Here is an 18,972-nt window from a genome sequence, read left to right as displayed (position 1 = left end):
AACGAATAAATACAGAGACGTATGCTTTTGTCTTTAAATCTGGTAAATGTACTTTAGGCCATTGAAAGGTCATTGGAACTTCACAAGCTTTATTTTTAGGAAAGGGTTTTTCAGGTCCTTCATTGGTCAGATTAAGAGGACATCTCTCGTGTTGCAGCAGCAAAAGGAACAACAAATCATAAATCATTATTTATTTGAAAAGGGCAGCACAGTGGTGTAGTGGTCAGCACTGTCGCCTCACAACAAGAAGGTTCTGGGTTTGAGCCCCGGCTCCAGCACAGGATCTTTCTGTGTGGAGTCTCCATGTTCATGTGTTTTGACCTTCAGGGCCACTGTAGTCTCTGGCACAATTTCCAAGGCAGAAAGGGAATAAAAGAAAACTTAAAGAGGTAAATTAGCTCCAGCAACACTTGAATTTAATCAACTTTGTTAGGACGAGGTGTTTCTGCCTTAATCAGGGTCCTCATTTATATGGATATGTGTACTGTTTTTGGGCTGAAATAAAACCTCATGGATGCAACCAATTATAAACAGCCATATATATCAATAGATCACCTGTTCAAGTAAGCAATCACTTCAAATCATCCACCAGGATTCAGACAGGATGGGGGTCCGGGTGGGGCTGTTGAAACTCTACCTGGGAGATGGACTGGAGCAGCTGGACAAGCGTCACGTAAATCAGTCAAGCGCTCCCAGTTGTCGCCAGTAATTCCGGAAAGGGGGTGGAATAATTTCAAAATAAGAGAGCCAACGAAACGCAGGAACTACATTTCAGACAGTTCAGAATGAGAATCAGCTTTTTGACAAGTATGAGTGTACTTACAAAGAATTTGTCTCCAGTTTCTTGCTCTCAATGTAAACTATAACAATGTGGTTTGAAAGTTCCAATCTCGGCTCCTTTTCTTGGCACAAGTGTTTTTGGTCATTGGATTTGAACATCTGCTAACAACTGGAAAACAAACTGTACCGATATTATGGCGGCAATGCACAACGACTGTGGCTCTGTTGCTGCCGTGGCTCAACAATTAGGAGCAGTGGTTTCACACTTCAATTAGGAGTAGTGGTTTCACACTTCTCTATCAATGTCAAAGTCTACATGAACAAAACACTGACTTGCTCCTAGTGGTTAGGTCAGCCGATTGCTTTCCGCTATGGATGTGTGTGAGTGTCTGTGAGTGTGTGTGTGTGTGGGGGGGGGGGGGGGGTGTATGAGCACATTTTAAGGAGCTTCAGACTGAGGTGCAACACGCATGCTATGTTTTCCGTTCTTTATTCAGCCTCTGGTTTAGACACGGTTTGATTAGGGACGAGAATAGAGAAACACAACTGTTAGAAAATCTATATGGTTAACTAGAATATCATCATTCTACTCTTCTTAGCTTATAAACTCCTTTTATCAAAGCTGGTATATTTAGTTTTTTTTCTTTCAGGTGGTCATTACAAAAGAAAATGATGTCCTGTGTTTCTGTGGTTGACACTGAAAAGAAAGTTATGTAATGTGATTTAAGAGAGGAAACAAATGTTAGGGGCAATGTTTTCAAACTAACTCTCAGAGGTAATACAACAGCAGAAAACCAGGACGCCTACCTTTTTTTCAAACTTAAATTTTACCCGGAATTAATAAAGGAATCTGCAAAACAACACCAAAAAAATGTGGAGAATAACGGAGAATTGCTAATGGCGTCTATGGCTATTATTCCTTCCCGGGTGTGCGTTCTGAAGTGTGTAGTTTACGTACTTTATTATGAAATGTATAACCGGAAATTGATTAATAATCGTTCCTCTTGGCGTTTTCCCACCATGTTTCCTTTTACTTTAGCGCAGTGAGAAGTGGAATTGTGTTGAGAGAGTTTAGACTGTGAACCTGTAAAGAGAGGGGTTCTAGATTTAGAGAATTTATTAAAAGTCGTTCCCCAGTCAAGCACCAATCAATATATAGGCATTGAATAAAAAAGAGGCGGCGAAGTGTCAGTATGAGACTATTTAGTGTGCGTGCGCGCGCGTGCGTTCGTGCGTGTGTGTGTGAGAGGGATTATAATGATGCGTGTTATGCGGAGCGCAGTTTCGTGACGCGTTCAGTCGGGATGTGCGGCGGGGAGCAGTGAGCGTCAACCAGCGTGGACATTCAGCGGCAGCGTTTATTTGGCGCTTCATCAGGAAGAGAAGCGGATCCGCATCACGGGAGATCTTTATTTTCACCAGCGGTCCGTTACCGTTGCAGAGTGAAAATCAGCGATGCGCACCAGTGAACAAAGGATTTCGGGGGAAACGGTCAAAAACATCAGCTGCGATTGAATCCTGACACCTCGACACGTTTCGTCTCTCCCGGCTGAACTTGCCAGTGTTCGGCTTTCATGCCCTTTCTGCGGCTGGGAACGTCAGGCTGAAGCACCGGGCTCCTCTGAAGCTGGAGCTGCGGGAATCGTCTGTGTGGATCGCGCTCATGTGGATGGAGAGAGGAGCGGAGTCCGAAATGTGACATTTTTTGTGTGTGTGTTTGTGTGTGTGTCCTCTCTCCATCATACCTGACAGCTGTGCTCTCCATTCGCTCTCCATTTGTTTTCATCGATTAAGGTACGTGCTACTCAACATTTATCAGATCCAATCGATAGGCTATAGGTCGATGACTGCATGTGAGGGGGAGTTTGTGTCTGAATAGGTTTGTTTATTTGATGCATTTCCTATGTGACGGAGGTGGAAGTTGCATCACTGACAGCAGAAATGTCGATGCACCAAAAGCAAATGTGTACGAAGCAGAAAGAACGTGCCGTGTAGATTTGGAGTACTGGCAAATATGGCCTTGACCTCGAGGGACATTACGCTAAACTAAAAACAGACCATGTGGGAACTGTAGGGTTTTTTTTCTCTCTCTCTCAAGGATAGTTAACCTCGCCTCCATTTTTATCCCAAAATATCATTTCAGGAGTGTCAGTCACACCTCCATTCTTTAGAGGTTGGATGTCATTCTTTATTTTTGGATCTCTCTCTCTCTCTCTCTCTCTGTCTCTCTCTCTCACACACACACAAACACACACGTACGCATACACACACCTCTGTAACAATGGTCTTACTGCTGGTCCCTCAAACAAACACACTCTTCTGGAATCCCCTAGGGACCCTCCCATGTGGTTGGCATTGTCAAGAGAGAGGGGGGTGCTGGAAAAAAAAGAGGAAAAAAGGGGGGGAAAATAGCATTCTTTTAACGTGTGTTTGCATTAAACTGCTCCTTAGGTCAGCTAAAACCAAGGGTGTCCCCCTTTAGTTGATGGGTCCCTCCCACACTGGCCTCATAACAAGAGGAGCACCACTGGAAAGGTTCAAGTCAGCAAGAAACTGGACTCAAATTCCCACTTGAGTCCAATTAGAGAAAGGAAATTTATATGGACATGGACGTCAATAGATGCATTGAGTTTCTGTTTGTTAATAGATAGAAGACAATACATGCGCCACCCCTCTGTCGGTGCACTACTTGTGTACTCTGAGAGCTCCGGAGCCTATTTTGGAGCTCTGTATTTTCCATTATTGGACCATATTAAGTAGAGTGGAGCTGTTTATTGTCAGGCTGCACCACTTTCAGGAGTTAGTTTGCTTCCTCTTGGGAGAAGATGATGCTACTTCAGGGCTGATGCCATATGTACCTTGTTTGGATTATTGTGTGTGTGTGTGTGTATGTGTGTGTGTGTGTATGTGTGTGTGTGTGTATGTGTGTGTGTGTGTATATATATATGTGTGTGTGTGTGTGTGTGTGTATGTGTGTATATATGTGTGTGTGTGTGTGTGTTTGTGGGCTATTTATGTACACATGACACACTGAGATGTTGGAGATGCAGTGTGGTTTTCACATACATGGGAACTTCCCTTATCCTCCCTCAAATGTGCATTGGTGTTCATATGCCCACCCCTCCTTTTCTATCTCTCTCTCTCTCTCTCTCTCTCTCTCTCTCTCTCTCTCTCTCTCTCTCACACACACACACACACACACATGCACAGACATGCACACACAAACATTCACACTCCAGACACAAGGCTTGCTCTAATTCTTCCTTTGCACATCCTGCTGTGCCTTGTGTCTCTTCCGTGCACTGCTCCTCTGATTACTATCACGCCGTCGAACCAAATCTGATACCACGGCTTATAAGATGCTTATTCATGTCGCATGCATGAAAATACATGACTACGGAGGACTGTGGTTAAATGATGCATTCACACCTGACCAGATCATGTGGATGTTGGAAGAGGACGGAAAAAGGGGTAGACCGAGGTGGGAGGGTTGTGATTAAACATTGGCACTGTTAATTGCCAAGTCAATTAGCATATGGTCTTGCTGTGAGCCCCAGTCACATGGTAATGAGGCCTAATTAGGATGGCTAGAGATATGTGAAGAGGCAAGGGGAAATATTTCACCATCACGTTCTCCATGCTGACATTTATGGGCACCAGGGCAGTGAATGGACTCACCCTTCACTCTCATCCAAGTTCTGTCTTTGTTTTACCTAAAGCTTCCTCTCCAGCTCACCCTAACCTCAAATGCGCTGTCCTCCTCTTCATTTCTTTACCGTCCTTTTATCTGCCACAACCAGCTGCAGGGGGATTGGTGGAGGTTAAGGAATGCTAGGCAGACAGATCAAATGATGCAATGCACTTTATGGGTGTTATGCATCTTTGTTAAAAAAAAAAAAGTGATAAATCAAGGGTGATAAATGTATTGCTTCAAATATGCTCAGAAACTACTGGAAATTGCAAATCTCACCTATAATTCAATGGTAATTGTTTTTATGAAGATCCAGCTGTAGCTTTTCACATAACCCAGGAAACACAAAACGATCACTGGCAATAAATCTCTGCATCCTTTCTGTCTGACGGCAAACAAATGAAATTTGCTGCGACAACAAATAGCATGCGTTAGAACAGAGTAGTAAAGTGATTGTAAATATATTTTCACTGTAAGTCTGTGCAAAGGATACATTAAAATTCCACTGTGTTTGCTGCCGTTCAGCTGTGATACTGAATTTGTTTCATCCGGATCAGAGAATTTTTTTATCTCAGGAACAGACTTGAAAGTCACATTTAAATTGGCTGTGCCTTTGCAATTTTCTGCGTGGGAGGTTTTGGACTCCAGCTGAGGGTCCATTTCTGTAAAGTCAGGATATCAGGACTTACAAAAACTTTGTGTAATGTCAAAGTGTTTTTGAATGAGAGTGAGAAACATGTTCCTCCAGGCAAAATGTCAGAAATGTAAAACCAGTGTCAGAGAGGTATTATGGACTGGTACTGAGTGTGTTTGGAGACTGTTTTGAGAGCTTGAGACAGAAGTTGCGAAGGATAGAACACCAGTCTTGATGCTCCCAATTAGAAACTTGGCTTTTACAGCATATGAAGCTTTTTTCTTTTTAGAAGTTGTTTTTAATCCAAAATAAGTCTGCATACAGTTAGACAGCGCATCAGTTGGGGTTAATTCAACATGACTGTTATCTTACATAAGCCCAGCTGCTGATGTAAGATGTACGTCTGTGGACTGACAAAAATAAGAGGTCTAGTAGCTTTAGAAGAGACAGCAAACTGAAGTCCCGCAAGTGCCTCGCTCACCTCAATAACTAGATCAGTGTGTTCTACAAGTTCAAACCCTACACACGCTCATCATGCCTTCCCTCAGTTATTATCCCAGTAGTCGAAATTAAACAGAAGGTGAAATAAAAATGAGAATTGAAGCAAGTCATCAAAATGCAATAATCCTCCCAATTATCACCATGGTAATTAGACGGCATCTGGTTCTGTGCGATGATAATTACAGGAGGTGGTAATTGTATGGGGGGGGGGGGGGGGGGGCTTGCTAGATTTCAGCATCCAGCCTAGAGCAGATTTGAATGACTGCAGTGCTGCACATTTGCACTCTCACGCCTGTTTTCTTGTTGTGTGTCAGCAGCAGAAGCAGCGCTATAAGGAAGGCACGCTGCATACTTTCCACTTTGTGTGAGAATGTGCTGCCGTCTCACACACACACACACACACACACACACACACACACACACACACACACACATGTGCGCGCGCACACACACACACAGAAGCATGCATTAAACATGGCACCAGACAGAATGGCATATTGACATGCATAGACCCAGCACACATGGGGCGTAGTGCCAGCCTGTGTATAATACACAGCATGTATGAGTGCAGCATGAATGCATGTGCAGAATCCAAAATAAGATGGACTCCTCAGTGTCAGCAGGCTGCTTGGCACTCGTGAAGATGATGTCTGAGAAACAGCAGCCATGCAGCAGAACTGGCAGGAGCTGGATCCTTCAGTTACATAAGATGCACAACAAGAATTGAAGGGGGGGGGGGCATGAAAAGAGGAAAGAAGCCAAAATGGAAGGAAGAGGGGTGTGTTTGTGATTCGTTGACAGTGGTAAAATGAGGGAGAAAACGTGTGGAGAAGAGGGTGAGGCGCGTCTTTCACAGCACATCCTCAAATGTAGCAGAGAGATGAGAGTGCTCTGGCTGCTCTGGTGGAGAGGAGGTACTGAAATCCTAAAGAATAGAGGATTTTAAAATGAAGAGGGGACAGAAATGGTAGAAACATGTATGACAGAGGGATGGGTGACATGTCTCACGTCACAAATATGGAGGGAAGACGATTTGACTTTGTGGCATGTGTGCTGTAGGTGTGTGTTATGTCATGCATGTTTATGTGAGCTTGAACTGCATGCATATGATTGTGTGTGTGTGTGTGTGTGTGCACGTGTGTGTGCACGCGCGCGCATTGCCAGTGGCAGCTCTCTGTGTGCATCCTTCAGCTTTCACTTCACCAGTCTGCTAAATCACACTCCAAAAAGCAGCCAGAGAAACCATCTGTGCATGGAAGAGTGACAGGGTGAGAGGGTGAGTGAGTGAAAAAGTGCTCCGTTCTTTCCGTCTCTTGTTGTGAGTGTGGTTTTACAGGCTCAGTCATTAGAGGTTGACAAAGAAGGCGGTGAAGACAAGCCAAAAAAAAGGATACAAAAAGACTGAGGAGGAGCTGTCTACTCAGCTTATTGTGGATGAGTGAGCCCTCTCTTGTCTTCTTTCCCTTTTGTTTAGGTCCTGTAATTTTGTGATGGGCTGTAACCATGGTTATCAGGGGCTCACCAGAAAAACAACACATTCTTTCAAATGTTTTTGACTCCTGTGTAGGTTTGAATGTTAATGTCAGGTGTTGCGTCCGGATCCATCACTGTGTTGTTGTTGTTTTTGTGGTGATTCATCCCTCTATAACACTGATTGATGTTAATTTAGACTAACCAGAGGCTATCGCCACTGCCGCTGCTGCAACAAGGAGGGAAGGACATGGCAGGAAACGATGGGAACTAGTCTGAAATCACGGCAGGAAACAAGGGAGCAAAAATTTTAGTAATGAGGAGGCGTGAAGAGCAATTTTGGAGGGTGTAAATCTCTGAAGGCTACATGAAAGGGCTCTGAACAAATGAATATGCACAAACCACACATTTATATGCATACATGCATTTTTCCACTGTTTTGCCCCCTGGGCTCCTGAAGAAAGTTGTAAACAACTGCTACCTTCACATTTTCAAGAGCGAAAGAGAGAGAGAGAGAGAGAGAGAGAGAGATGGGGACGGATAAATTAAAACCGTGTAAACTACCGGGTGGGCTAACTATGAAGTCAGTATGTGCTGGTGTACGTTTCGGAGAAGATTTGCATCGATCCCAAATTGCTACAGTACCCTCACATACAAATTTGTTCTTAGCCATTAATTTTGCTCCCTGTCTGTTAGACTAAATTGAAAATTGATAAGTCCTATCTATAGTGCTAAAGAAAAAAATTCTACTTAAAAATATTTCATGAATGAGGCCCAATTTTCTTTTTGGGATATGATCTCTTGCCAATGTAATAGATGATTTGGTTAGAAGCTCAAGGAAAATTTTAGTGGAAAAGTAAAATCTTCTGATGTTAAAATACTAGGTAGAGTTTACCATAATCAAGAAGAGTGGGTGCACTATCCAGATAGTAAATCGGTGGAATTATCCTTCTGTATGTCCCTGTTTTCTTCAACTTGAAGAAAATCTAGGGTTATGGAGTATCGAGGGGTTTGCTGCAGCCTGACTCTGCTTGCCCCATTTAAGCTACATGCTGGAGGGACTGTGTTGTGACCTGTGGCCCTGGCTGGTGTGTATTTAAACCTTCCACTCTTCCCTCATGGCCTGGCTACGCATGTCTCCCTGACTTAGTGGCATTTAGAGAAAATATGAAGCTGAGGGTTGCCAGTAACCCGTGCGTATTACATAAATTAGTCTATTTGTGGAGATTTACAAGTAAAAAAAACTACAGTGAGTTTTGAAGTCATCTGAAATAAACAATCAGGCTTCAAGTGTGTGTGCGTGTGCGTGTGCGTGTGTGTGTGTGTGTGTGTGTCCTGCTCTGTGTGTGGAAACGGATAATTGAAAACAATAAGTCAGCTTGGAAAGAATTCTGAAAGCTCATACAGTCAACAGTAACCTGGCAAAAAACAAACAAACAAGTGTGTTTGTGTGGTGGCTTGGAGAACAGATTATTCCAGCGAAGACGCAAATAAAAAGGGAGTGTGTATGTGTGTCTGACAGTTGTGATGAATAAAGGAAAAGGTAGACTGGGACAACATTGATTATGCACAAGTGTTTGTGTTGCAGGCTGTGTATTTGGGCGCATTGTATAATACATTGTCTGAGTGCGAGCTAGATGCCCTGAGATGCCAGATAGTGAGTAGAACTGCTTGTACCCATGAGTAGCCTTCTTTGTATCTCTGCTTTTTCATAAAAATATGCATGATGCTGCAGCTTTGAGCCTGTCAGTGCTCTTGAAAGCAGCTCACAGGCCGAACCTGGCCAAATCCTACAGCTGACATTGTAGAAAAATGGGCAGGGCCTCTGACTCCTTACTTCTTTGTAAATGACCTTAAGGTAGCTGTTCTATTTTTTGCCATGCACCCTAAGGTTGGGGCCAGAGGGCCACTCACTCAGTAAATCATTGAGTCACTTACTCACTGGCGGGGAGGAGATGCTAAGTGATGTGTAGTCAAATGAAGCACAAGGATTGGATGATTTTAGCGATTACGCGGCCCCCCGATGATGTCACAGACCATCGTCTCTGTCTGTCATTTCAGCTGTTCGCCCATCATCCATGAGTGCCGAGGCAGTAGTGACTGACAGACTGAGATGTAATAGTGCAAGACCTCTCACAGTGCGAGATGACAGGATAAAAGACTGAGATGAAAGTGACACTAGCGATGATTACCGTCACCCAGATGATGTCGCAGTCAGTGTGACTGAGATGAAATTTATGACTGCCTGAATAGCTTTGATGTTCTGTGACATTATCTGGGTATCTGAGATCAGAAGCCTGATAGGACAGTAATGATTCTGCACAGTTGTGATGCTATTTGTCTGCAGGCCACATTAGATTTGGATGACATCCCAAAATTTGTTCTAGCAATATTAATCAATTATTTTTGGATTTGTTGGTAAATGTGTGTTGGATATTTGAGAGACAAAATAAAAGCTTAAAAGCCTTAATTATGTTCTAAAGGGGCAGGGCTCTTTCTGCTTTTTACACAGGATGTGTGTGTTTTTTGTTTGGAAAGCTGCAGTCATTTAGCTGCATGAACTACTGTCCTTTGTTTCCTTCTAAAACTCAGCAGTGCTCGATTGTGTGTATTGTCACTCCGAGGCGGATTACTGTGGGAATGACTGACAGCTCAGTATTATTACAAAGATTTACGACCTGAACCGCTCACTTTGCTTTCTTTTTCTCTCCCCACGCTCTACAAACCTTTGGATTTCTCCATTTTTGTCAGAGATGGCATTCCTGCCGGTCTTCCTCATGCTGCTGCTAACTGTGACCCATCGTGCCAGCAGTCAAGACTCCGAGGATTCTGAGGCTCTCCCCAGGGGCTGCGGCTGGGGCCTGGTGCGACCCTATACCCTCCTCTGTGACCTGGACTCCATATGGGGTGTGGCTGTTGAGTCGGTGGCCGCTGGTGGGGCATTGGCTGCCATCTTGCTAGCCTTAGTCCTGCTGTGTCGTTTACACCATGTCAGCGAGGCTGAGAAGCGCAGTGGTGTGGGACCCATCCTCCTGCTTCTCCTGGGCATCCTTGGCTTGTTTGGCTTGAGCTTTGCTTACCTGATTGAACAGGACGAGTCCTTATGTCTGCTCCGCAGGGCCCTGTGGGGCCTCCTTTTTGCTGTTTGCTTCTCCTGCTTGCTGGTCCAGGGAGTTCGTCTGCGCAGGCTGGGTCGGGAGCGTCGGAGCCCTGGGGGCTGTGCCCTAACAGGCCTAGCGCTGGGTTTGAGTGCCGTGCAGGGCATCATTGCTGCAGAGTGGCTACTTCTGACCGTGCTGAGGGAGGGACGAGCTGCCTGTCAGTACCTGCCTCTGGACTTCTCACTAGCCTGCAGCTATGTGCTCGCCCTCCTACTGGCCGCCTTGACTGCGGCCTCCCTGGCCCTGTGTGGAAAGACTCGTCAGTGGCGCTGCAATGCCATTTGGTTGCTGGTGACCTGCCTGCTGTCTCTGATGCTGTGGGTGGCCTGGGTGGGCTTCTATCTGTACGGCAACGCCTGGTTGGGGAGGTCCCCAGACTGGAACGACCCAGCACTAGCCATTGCTTTAGTGGCTCAGGGCTGGCTCCTGCTGATCTTCCATGCCATTCCTGAATCCCATATCTGCCTGAAACCACCACCTCAGCCCACTGCCCCAGATTACTTCGACACCTCTCAAAACTCCACACGGATGAGGGAGACAAGTTTTGATGAAGATATCCCCCTCTCTCACCGGCAGTTTGTTGAGAACCAGGGCTATGGATACAACGATGAGAACACTGCAGGTACATTACAAGCAATATTTCAGAGCGGACAGGTGTAATATGTGTGGGCAGGCTGTAGGTGGAATGTAGGCCAAAGTGAGTAATACAACACCAGGAAAAATTTGTATGTGTTGCTCAAAATAAATACAAGAGGAAATATCTGTGGTGCAGAATTACACAGCAAGTGTTTTTCTCTTCGAGTCAGACTGATGTGGTGAATCATGGTGAGTAATCACGGTCCATATCTTTTCCACGCTAGGCTTGAGGAGTGGTAGCGGCGCTGGGCAACATAACAGTAATACTGGTGCCAGGCCCAGCGCACCCTTCCGCAGCAACGTCTACCAGCCCACCGAGATGACCATGATCCTGAACGGGGGAGCGGTGAGTACATCCTCCCAGTCACAGGTACACTCCGCTTACATGCCGCTCTCTCATTCGACGACCCCGACGAGACTGCATGCACATTTGTGCGTTCCAGCCATCATTGCACAAGAATGAGGGAGAGGTGTGAGTGTTTGTGCACGTGTGCACTACGCGTCCGCATGTTCCTGTGTGTATACTGTAATTTATAGCCATATGCATGGGTGGGTTTGTATCAAATTGTCACTCATCTGACATTGATTTGTGTATTTGCTGTTGAGAAAGACCCTTCATGTGCTCCTGTGCGTGTTGTTGGACTGTAAGACCCTTCATTATGCGGGATGAATGGCCACTCTGGCTGGCACAGGTGAAGCGGTCACTGTGTTACGAATTTAGCTGCCACACAAGCCCCAAACACTGCGTCACACACTACCAGAGGCGACAATGCTTACTGACTGTCAGATCATGTGTTGTAACTATTCTTGGAGATTGCAAATAACATTTTCCCTCATGTTAATGGAGCTGCCCCGCATAACATTTTAGTAGTTGAATAGTTAGCTTGAGCTGTCTTTGCCATTATCTTTGGATCTGTTGGAATGGCAAATTTTATTTTGGTATGACTCCCATTCTAGGGGAAATTATTTCCTTAAAATGTTCCATATAAAACAAAAAGAGTTATTAAGAGTTAGAACATAGTTTAATATGTACATGTTCAAAAATATGTTAAATAATCATTTTTGTCTGTTTTCTCCACCAAAAATCTGAAAATTTAATTCTGCTCCATATCCATCTTCAAAAAACACAGAATACATAATTCTGCAAATGTTTCCAACTATAATGTAAGTGCTAGATACAAGATGACTTAGGTACTCAACAGTCAATTCTATTTTCTGTCTTCAAGTTTCCGCATCACAATTGTGTAAATTGTATACTGGATCATGTGATGTAGTCAACACCCATTAAACTCAGAGAAACACACTCTTTGTAGGTCAACCAACCACCTTGAAGGATGAAGAAGAGAAACACATTTTAAAATGGATTTCAATGGAAAATAAAACAAATTGAAAGAATAAAAGCACAATACATGGCAGAGGTGTGAGACGCAAGTCTAAGGTGGATAACAGTCTTCGATGTAAGCTTTGAGTTAACGGAACTTTTTTTTTTTTTTAAATGCACTCTCTTTTTCTCCCCAAGAGATTAGACTGAAACTACCTTAATGCTTGTCTGGGCAACACTCAGCCATTAGCCTGTTTGCTTAGCTTAGCATTGAGACTAAAAAAAAGGAAAAAGCAGGAAACATCAAGCCTGACTCCATCATAAGACAACAAAACACAGTTCATTAGCTTGTGAGTCTTAGAAGTGAGAAGAAAAACATTTTGCAGGCAAAACAGAGCATAAATGATCGGTACGCCTTGTTAAAGATTGAGTGACTTGGGGCATGTGTGTTTACAAAGCCGATGCACCTACTGTTTGCATGCATGTAAAGATCAAAAATGTGAAATTAGAGCTGCAACAGTTATATTGTATTATAGATTATAGGAAAATTATTTTGCAACTGCTTGGATGAATGAATAATATGTTTTAATTTGTCATGAAGAGTCCTTTTTTCCTCTCAATTACTCACATTTAGAAGTCTTTAACTGACAAAAATGTTGTTTTCCCCCCTTTGCATAACTTCTTGGTGACTCCATCACACAGAAAATACCAGATATATAATTTTAGCTTGGAACTAATGGAGACTGATGACTAACAGCAAAACTTTCCCAAACATCCATTTAGAGACTCTCAAAACATCATGTGATACAATCTAATACTAAAACCAAACTTGAACATTTGTAGTTTGGCAACCAGCTGATTGTGCGGGTTAATGCTTAACAGGGAGTTTGTTTGTTTTAAGCTCAAATCAAAGTGCTTGTGGGTTACTAAATTCAAGAGCTGGATAAAGAAGATGAGGAATATGCTGACATGCTGGATGATGCACCGTTTGTAATCCAAAGTGTTGCTGTTGTAAGTAGTCGATCTCTATTAGATTCAAGCAAAAAAAAAAAAAAAAAATGCGGCTGACATTTTCTGACCTCTAGATTCACCAAGAAGTCATGTAGGAGGGAAAACTTGCTTCTTGACTTCAAGAAATCTAAACTGTGAGTCATTAAAAGGCAAATTACACTTCTTGGGTGAAGTTGACTCAAGCAAAAAAAAAAAAAAAGAAGAAAAGAAAGACAGTTCAAGTTCCTCAAAATGTGAGAATTTAAAGTGTTACTTCACTCATAAATGTCTATTTTGTCTTTCAAGTCTTTCTAAATAGGTGTCTTAATTTTTAACCGCTGTGTCACTTCTTTGTGACTCCAGTTGACACAAAGAGACAGCACTTACACTTAGGTTGACGCTAATGCTGCTCCATGGCCTCCAACTACGAGCAACTCAATACCCCACAAAATCAACTGTTTAAAAACTCTCAAGTCTATCATCTGGTGTAACTCACATCCAGCAGTTCGCTGCGTAATTAAAAAGATTGCAACCTCTTACGCTTCCATTTCAGCCCTACAGTGAGCTGAGCTACAAAATGGAGGTGCTATAGTCGGTTCATTATTAGCGCAAATCTAATTGTTTATTGGTTTCGAGCACACAACTGGATAAAGAAGATGTGGATTATAACAAACGATCCACTTCAGAGTTTTTGAACTGAGGTTTGTGGGCAGTTTTGCTCTTGATTGTAGTTGGTGGCTGTGGGTGCTATTAGGTTCTAACTGAATATACTTGGCCGCATGCTGGAGTGAAAATTCACTGTTTACGTGAAGTATTGCATCTATGTTGGATTTAAAGATATCTCATGATCAAAATAAGTGCGAATTGCAGCTCTAAAGAGGAAACATCTACTTCATAAAGACTTCATTTGTTTCCATTTCCTCCCCCTACAGGTACCCTCCGCCCCTCCTACCTACACGGGGAGACAGTTGTGGTGAACAAAGGAATCAGAAAGCGGAAGTGAGGTAGAAAATGAAGAGAAGAAGAGTGTTGGGAGGGTGAGGAGAAGAAGGGTTCGGAATTAGGGGCCTACCTGGTTGGAATGAACTTTTCATGTGATGGTGGCGGGGCCCTTCACTATGTGTACAGATTTGGGACTTAAACTGTGTGCCAATCAACTACTGTATGAGCGTGTGTGAGACTGAGAGAAAGTAGCGCATGGAGGACAGAGCTAAAGTCTTCTAAAGCTCGTCTAGCACACAACTCTGTAAAAAACAAAAACAAACAAAAAAAACAACTTGAAATGTGACCAGCAAGTAGCAAAACAAAACAGACGCTGACTCAAGATCTGAAAATGTCGACATGCAGTATTCTTTTTGTTTAATTTGCTCTCCTGAGACTACAGCACTGTAAGCATCCTTGAAAACTGTGAACTCTATCGCTTTCTTCTGCTATATCTCTCTTCCTGCCAGTCGGGATGTCTTTTCCGCTGCTGCTCATGCATTGGCGATCGAGTGGAAACATTTGGCTCTGTCCTCCATCCAACCACAGCGTAGCTGAAACAGAGCACATGGGCGAGTGTACAGCCACCCTCGTAAAAATAATCCAGCCTCTGTGGGTGCTTATGTACAGAATATGGGAGAGCGTGTGTGTATATCCCCAAAACCTCAAGAAACCCATCCCTTTTTTAGACTGTTACCCCCAAAACCTCTGGCCTTTTCATCCACCTTTCCCTCGTTCTAAATCAGTTTTCAGCATTTCTCTGCACCGCCTGTGAATATAACACATAACTCCTCTCAGCTTGCCTCATCCTCCCACCTGCATGGACACAAAAATATGAAACAGACTGAAGCCCGATGTGCGATAAAGCAATGAAGTTCCTGTTACCACAAATGCAGCCTGGAGCACCTGAACAGAGGGATGGCAAGCTGCTAATGAACTGCTGTGAAGATGCGCCATGTGTAGAATGAGGATTCTTATTGGATGAGGGGGGCGTCAGTCACCAATGTGGAGGCGCTGGTTCATGAATCTAGGTCAGACTGCTGTGCTCTCCCACATCTCCAGTGGCCACTGGCGGTTTGAACCAGCCAGGAGAAGCTGTCACTTCATCTCAGTAGGAAACAGAGCGAGGAGATGAAACCTTCTCCTTGTCTGCGTTACGAGTGGGCACGTGAGTTTATATGTGTGTCAGGAGAAAAATTAAGTCGCGCTTGCTTTCTGGTGCTAAATTCCTCTATTTCCCCTGCACAACATCCCAGTGACACAGAAGTACAGAACAGATCCAGCTGTCAAACTGTGGGTGACGGATGATATTCAGAGTGGCGCCGGGTGTGTGTGGAGATATCCTAGAGCCTTAGAACGATCAGATTTACAGTGCAAGGTAGAAAGAGGGAGATCAAAAATAAGCTCAGGATAGGAGGAGGGACATTGGGGCGGGGGGGGGGGGGTAGCAAGAGATGGTCCAAGGGGAGTCAAATGTGACAAGTGAAATCTCTGCGACTTCCCTCAGTCAGCCTCCGAGCTGTGTGAGAAAATGGCTACCCAGTCCATTTATGTGTGTGTTGATGTGTGTGCGTGTGTGTGTGTGTGTGTGGGGGGGGGGGGGGGGCGGCTGTGGCTGCTTTGTGTGGCCTTTATTTGGTGAAGCGTCTCTGCCTCCTCCTAGTCCTCCTCCCGTGGTCGGCTAGCTTAAGTCCCCATGTCAAGCAGCAGGACTCATGTTTCACTGGAGTGTCAGTTTCACACTCTTTCCCTTCATCGTGTCTGCAGCTCTCTCTCTCTCTCACCTGAGAGGCTGTGTACATAGTAGTGCTGTAAAGCTTTGCTTGCTTGTTTACTTTCTCTCTTTTTGTTTTCTTTTTTTTTTTTTTTACTGTAGGGTTTAGCCACCAGACCCACTGGTGAACTGACAAGTGCAAACTGTTTTTATCAGATTTTTTTTAAATGGTTTTAACTGGTTTGCTTGTTGATAAATTTATTTTTCCTTTTTTTTTCTAGAATTTAAAAAAAATTGTTTGCCAGCGCTAGATATGCCCCTATTTTTTATTTCTTTTCTTCTTTTTTTTTAAGTTCAAAGAACACAATTCTCAGTCAAGACAATGGTCCACTTTTTGCTGTAAAAATTACGGGGATACAAAGATACTTATTTTTTATTTTTTCAGAAAAAATGGCTGTGAATAATGTCTAGCACTTCATGCAGTAAACTATGAATTACGTGATATTTTATCATAAAGAGCAGGGCAGGGAGGGCTGAATAAACCTCAAGCCCACCAACAGTCACAGTGGTGACCCAACAGTAACACTTGACTAAGAAAGGGTAAGCACCACTTCTCGCCCGCTGCTGTATGTTTATGTCTTACCCAGTGGCTGTTCTAAAATAGGACTGTACACGACAGGCCTGCTCCATGCCCAAAGAGAGCTTGCCCTGCTACGTCAGGCTCTGTCTGGGTGAACAGATACAAGCTTTAGGCCCTGGAACTGTGTGTCATTTCCCAGGAAGAAGTGACCTCAGGGTTTTGGAAGGTCAACATCACCAAGACAAAGCTTTGAAGACTCAACAGTCGGAGTTGAGGGGGAATGTTTCAATACTTGTGATGTTTTCACTCAATGTGGAGTACAGAAAAAAAAAAATTAATAATAATGTGTGACTTCGTAGACTTTGCACTTGTCAACTACCTATCTGTGCATGCTTATCACCATTTCTACATGTAAGACCTTTCTCAGACGTACTTTTGAATACTAACTATTTATGTAAAGGTCATGTGACAGCAATCCTAATTTCTGTGTATATCAGATGACACACTTGATGTCTGTGCTTTCTTTCACACAAAAGAGAGCTGGTTCTTTAAGGAAGCAACAGGGGATATGGTCCAAAATGATTCCCCATAAAGGAACGACTAAATGCTATCATTACTGGACCTAATAATAAATGTTGTTGAAGACTTGAGGGGGGTTAAAGAGAATCTTCCACCTGATATCATCTCTGTGTTTAAAATCAAATAGGCTGTGGTGACATTTGCACAAAATTTCTATGTTAAGTTTGTCATCCCTGGGCAGCCTGTTGAACACACATCCTCCCTGGGTTTGACACGTCCTTGCCTGTCCTCTCCTGATTTGTCTTTCCTTCAGACTGTTCCATTAGGACAGCTGACGGGGGTGATATTGGTTTTCACAGCTGTGACTGTGCAGTGACGCAGCATGCCTATGTATAGAACTTGATTCCCCTGATTAGAAAAAAAATATATATTAAAAAAACAGTTAACTCTTTCTGTAACCCATTCAGGAAAAAAAAAAAATTCAATAAAAGTGTCATGTTTAGTTAAATTTTCTTGGATGTGGCTTTGTTTTTTTTGTTTGTTTGTTTTTTGTTCCCCCTCATCGATGAATCCTGATGATGTTCCAGATTAGCATGAGATTCAAGCTTCATTCAGCTCGGAAATTGGAATTCCAGTTGGGAGATTTCTGACTTCCAACATCATTGCCTGTTTCCTCTCCCGTTCAGCTTTATGGTGAATGAGCACGAACAAGTTGGTTCCACTGGGTGTAACTGTGAATGAGCACAGAGCAGCAAGTGTTTTGGTTTACTTTTAGCCCAAATCAAAGTGTTTGTGGATTACTAAACACAGTTGGATAAAGAAGATGTGTGTTTTACTGGATCATGTGATTGACAGTTTGTAAAGAGACGTTTTTGCACATTTTTGCTGTTGTTGGTAGTCGGTGGTTATGTTGCACCCTTAGCTTCAAGCTAAATACGCGTGGCTGGCTCTTTCTGCATTCTGGAGTCGCAGAGAAGTTTCGCAGCAGTGATGAAAAAAAAAAAAAGGTCTTTGTGAGCTCGAGGCACCATTTGTGAGTACTCAAAAGGCAGAATAGGTGCAGTGCGTCACATTCAGGTGACGCATTGCTTTAAACATCTTTGATGTTGCTTGTAACATTGATACCCACGTTTTCAGAAAGTCACTGTTCATTCATTTTTCCTAACTCAAATTTGTATTTTTTTCAAGCTTCTGCGCTGTCTTGAATGCGGCATGTATCTGATCTTATAGGCTGCCAACACTATTGATATTTGAGAGTTATGAATCTTGTACTGAAATATATTTATGTAGCTGTATCCCTCAGTTTAGGTCAGGGGTTCTCAAAGTCTGACAGTGTATACGTCCCCCAGGCAAAGACTTGCTTAAGGCTCATCTCACCCTCACTTACTTCCTGGTCGCCCAGGATCTTGATCATGTTATCCGATCCCATAGATACTCTCATATCGTGCCAAGGTAGCCTAATATTGCTATTTGTAACTTAAGATGAAATGTAATACATGAAAGCGGTCCATCCACACGGAGAGGACAAACAGTACAATCCCCAAAAAGCACCACATCATCCGAAACATAGTCGGGCTCATTTACCTAATGTCCTTTTGATAACTCCTCGCACCCTCAGAGGGATCAAACCTTCGCCGTGGTGACCTGGCGTCATCGGAACAATTCCATGATCTATTCAATTGTTCTTCAACTTCAGTTTTATCATCCAATTAAATTTAATCACAATCCTTCCACAAGATTTTGATTTATCTTGCTGACAAATGAACCAACATTGGTGGTCACATGACTTTTCCAGAGGTAATAACAAGAGGGCACTCGAAGACAAACTAAGCTTGTAAAATAACGCCATATTCAATATGGTAAATGGATCCGCCCCGACATTCTTGGCTTCTTTCTACACGCCTTCACCAAGTTTAGAAAAAGCAGTTTTCTTTCAAGTCAAAGTGAATAAACCAACAACAACAACAACAAATTTGTAGTTGTTGTAGTAATTA

General features: G+C 43.3%; 1 protein-coding gene across 2 annotated transcripts; it reads left to right on the top strand.

Annotated features, from left to right (window-relative positions):
- The first annotated feature begins 1,900 nt into the window (after positions 1-1,900).
- gprc5ba (G protein-coupled receptor, class C, group 5, member Ba) lies at positions 1,901-17,081 on the top strand. 2 transcript variants are annotated; one of them, XM_086184015.1, is made up of 4 exons: positions 1,901-2,574; positions 9,828-10,859; positions 11,098-11,243; positions 14,117-17,081. In XM_086184015.1, the coding sequence occupies exons 2-4, from the start codon at positions 9,830-9,832 to the stop codon at positions 14,159-14,161; spliced, it is 1,221 nt and encodes a 406-aa protein (XP_086040141.1). In that variant the 5' UTR covers positions 1,901-2,574; positions 9,828-9,829; the 3' UTR covers positions 14,162-17,081. The 2 variants fall into 2 exon arrangements, with proteins under 2 accessions (XP_086040141.1, XP_086040142.1); XM_086184016.1 differs by having other exon boundaries at positions 1,910-2,574; positions 11,098-11,219.
- The last annotated feature ends 1,891 nt before the right edge of the window (positions 17,082-18,972 follow it).

This window comes from Aulostomus chinensis, chromosome 18 (genome assembly GCF_037954235.1).
Source record: "Aulostomus chinensis isolate RoL2024-O1b breed Wild chromosome 18, RoL_Achi_v1.0, whole genome shotgun sequence".
In the NCBI taxonomy this organism is placed as follows: Eukaryota; Metazoa; Chordata; class Actinopteri; order Syngnathiformes; family Aulostomidae; genus Aulostomus; species Aulostomus chinensis.
Note: the sequence above shows the minus strand (reverse complement) of the source record. Positions and strands in the feature narration are given on the sequence as shown.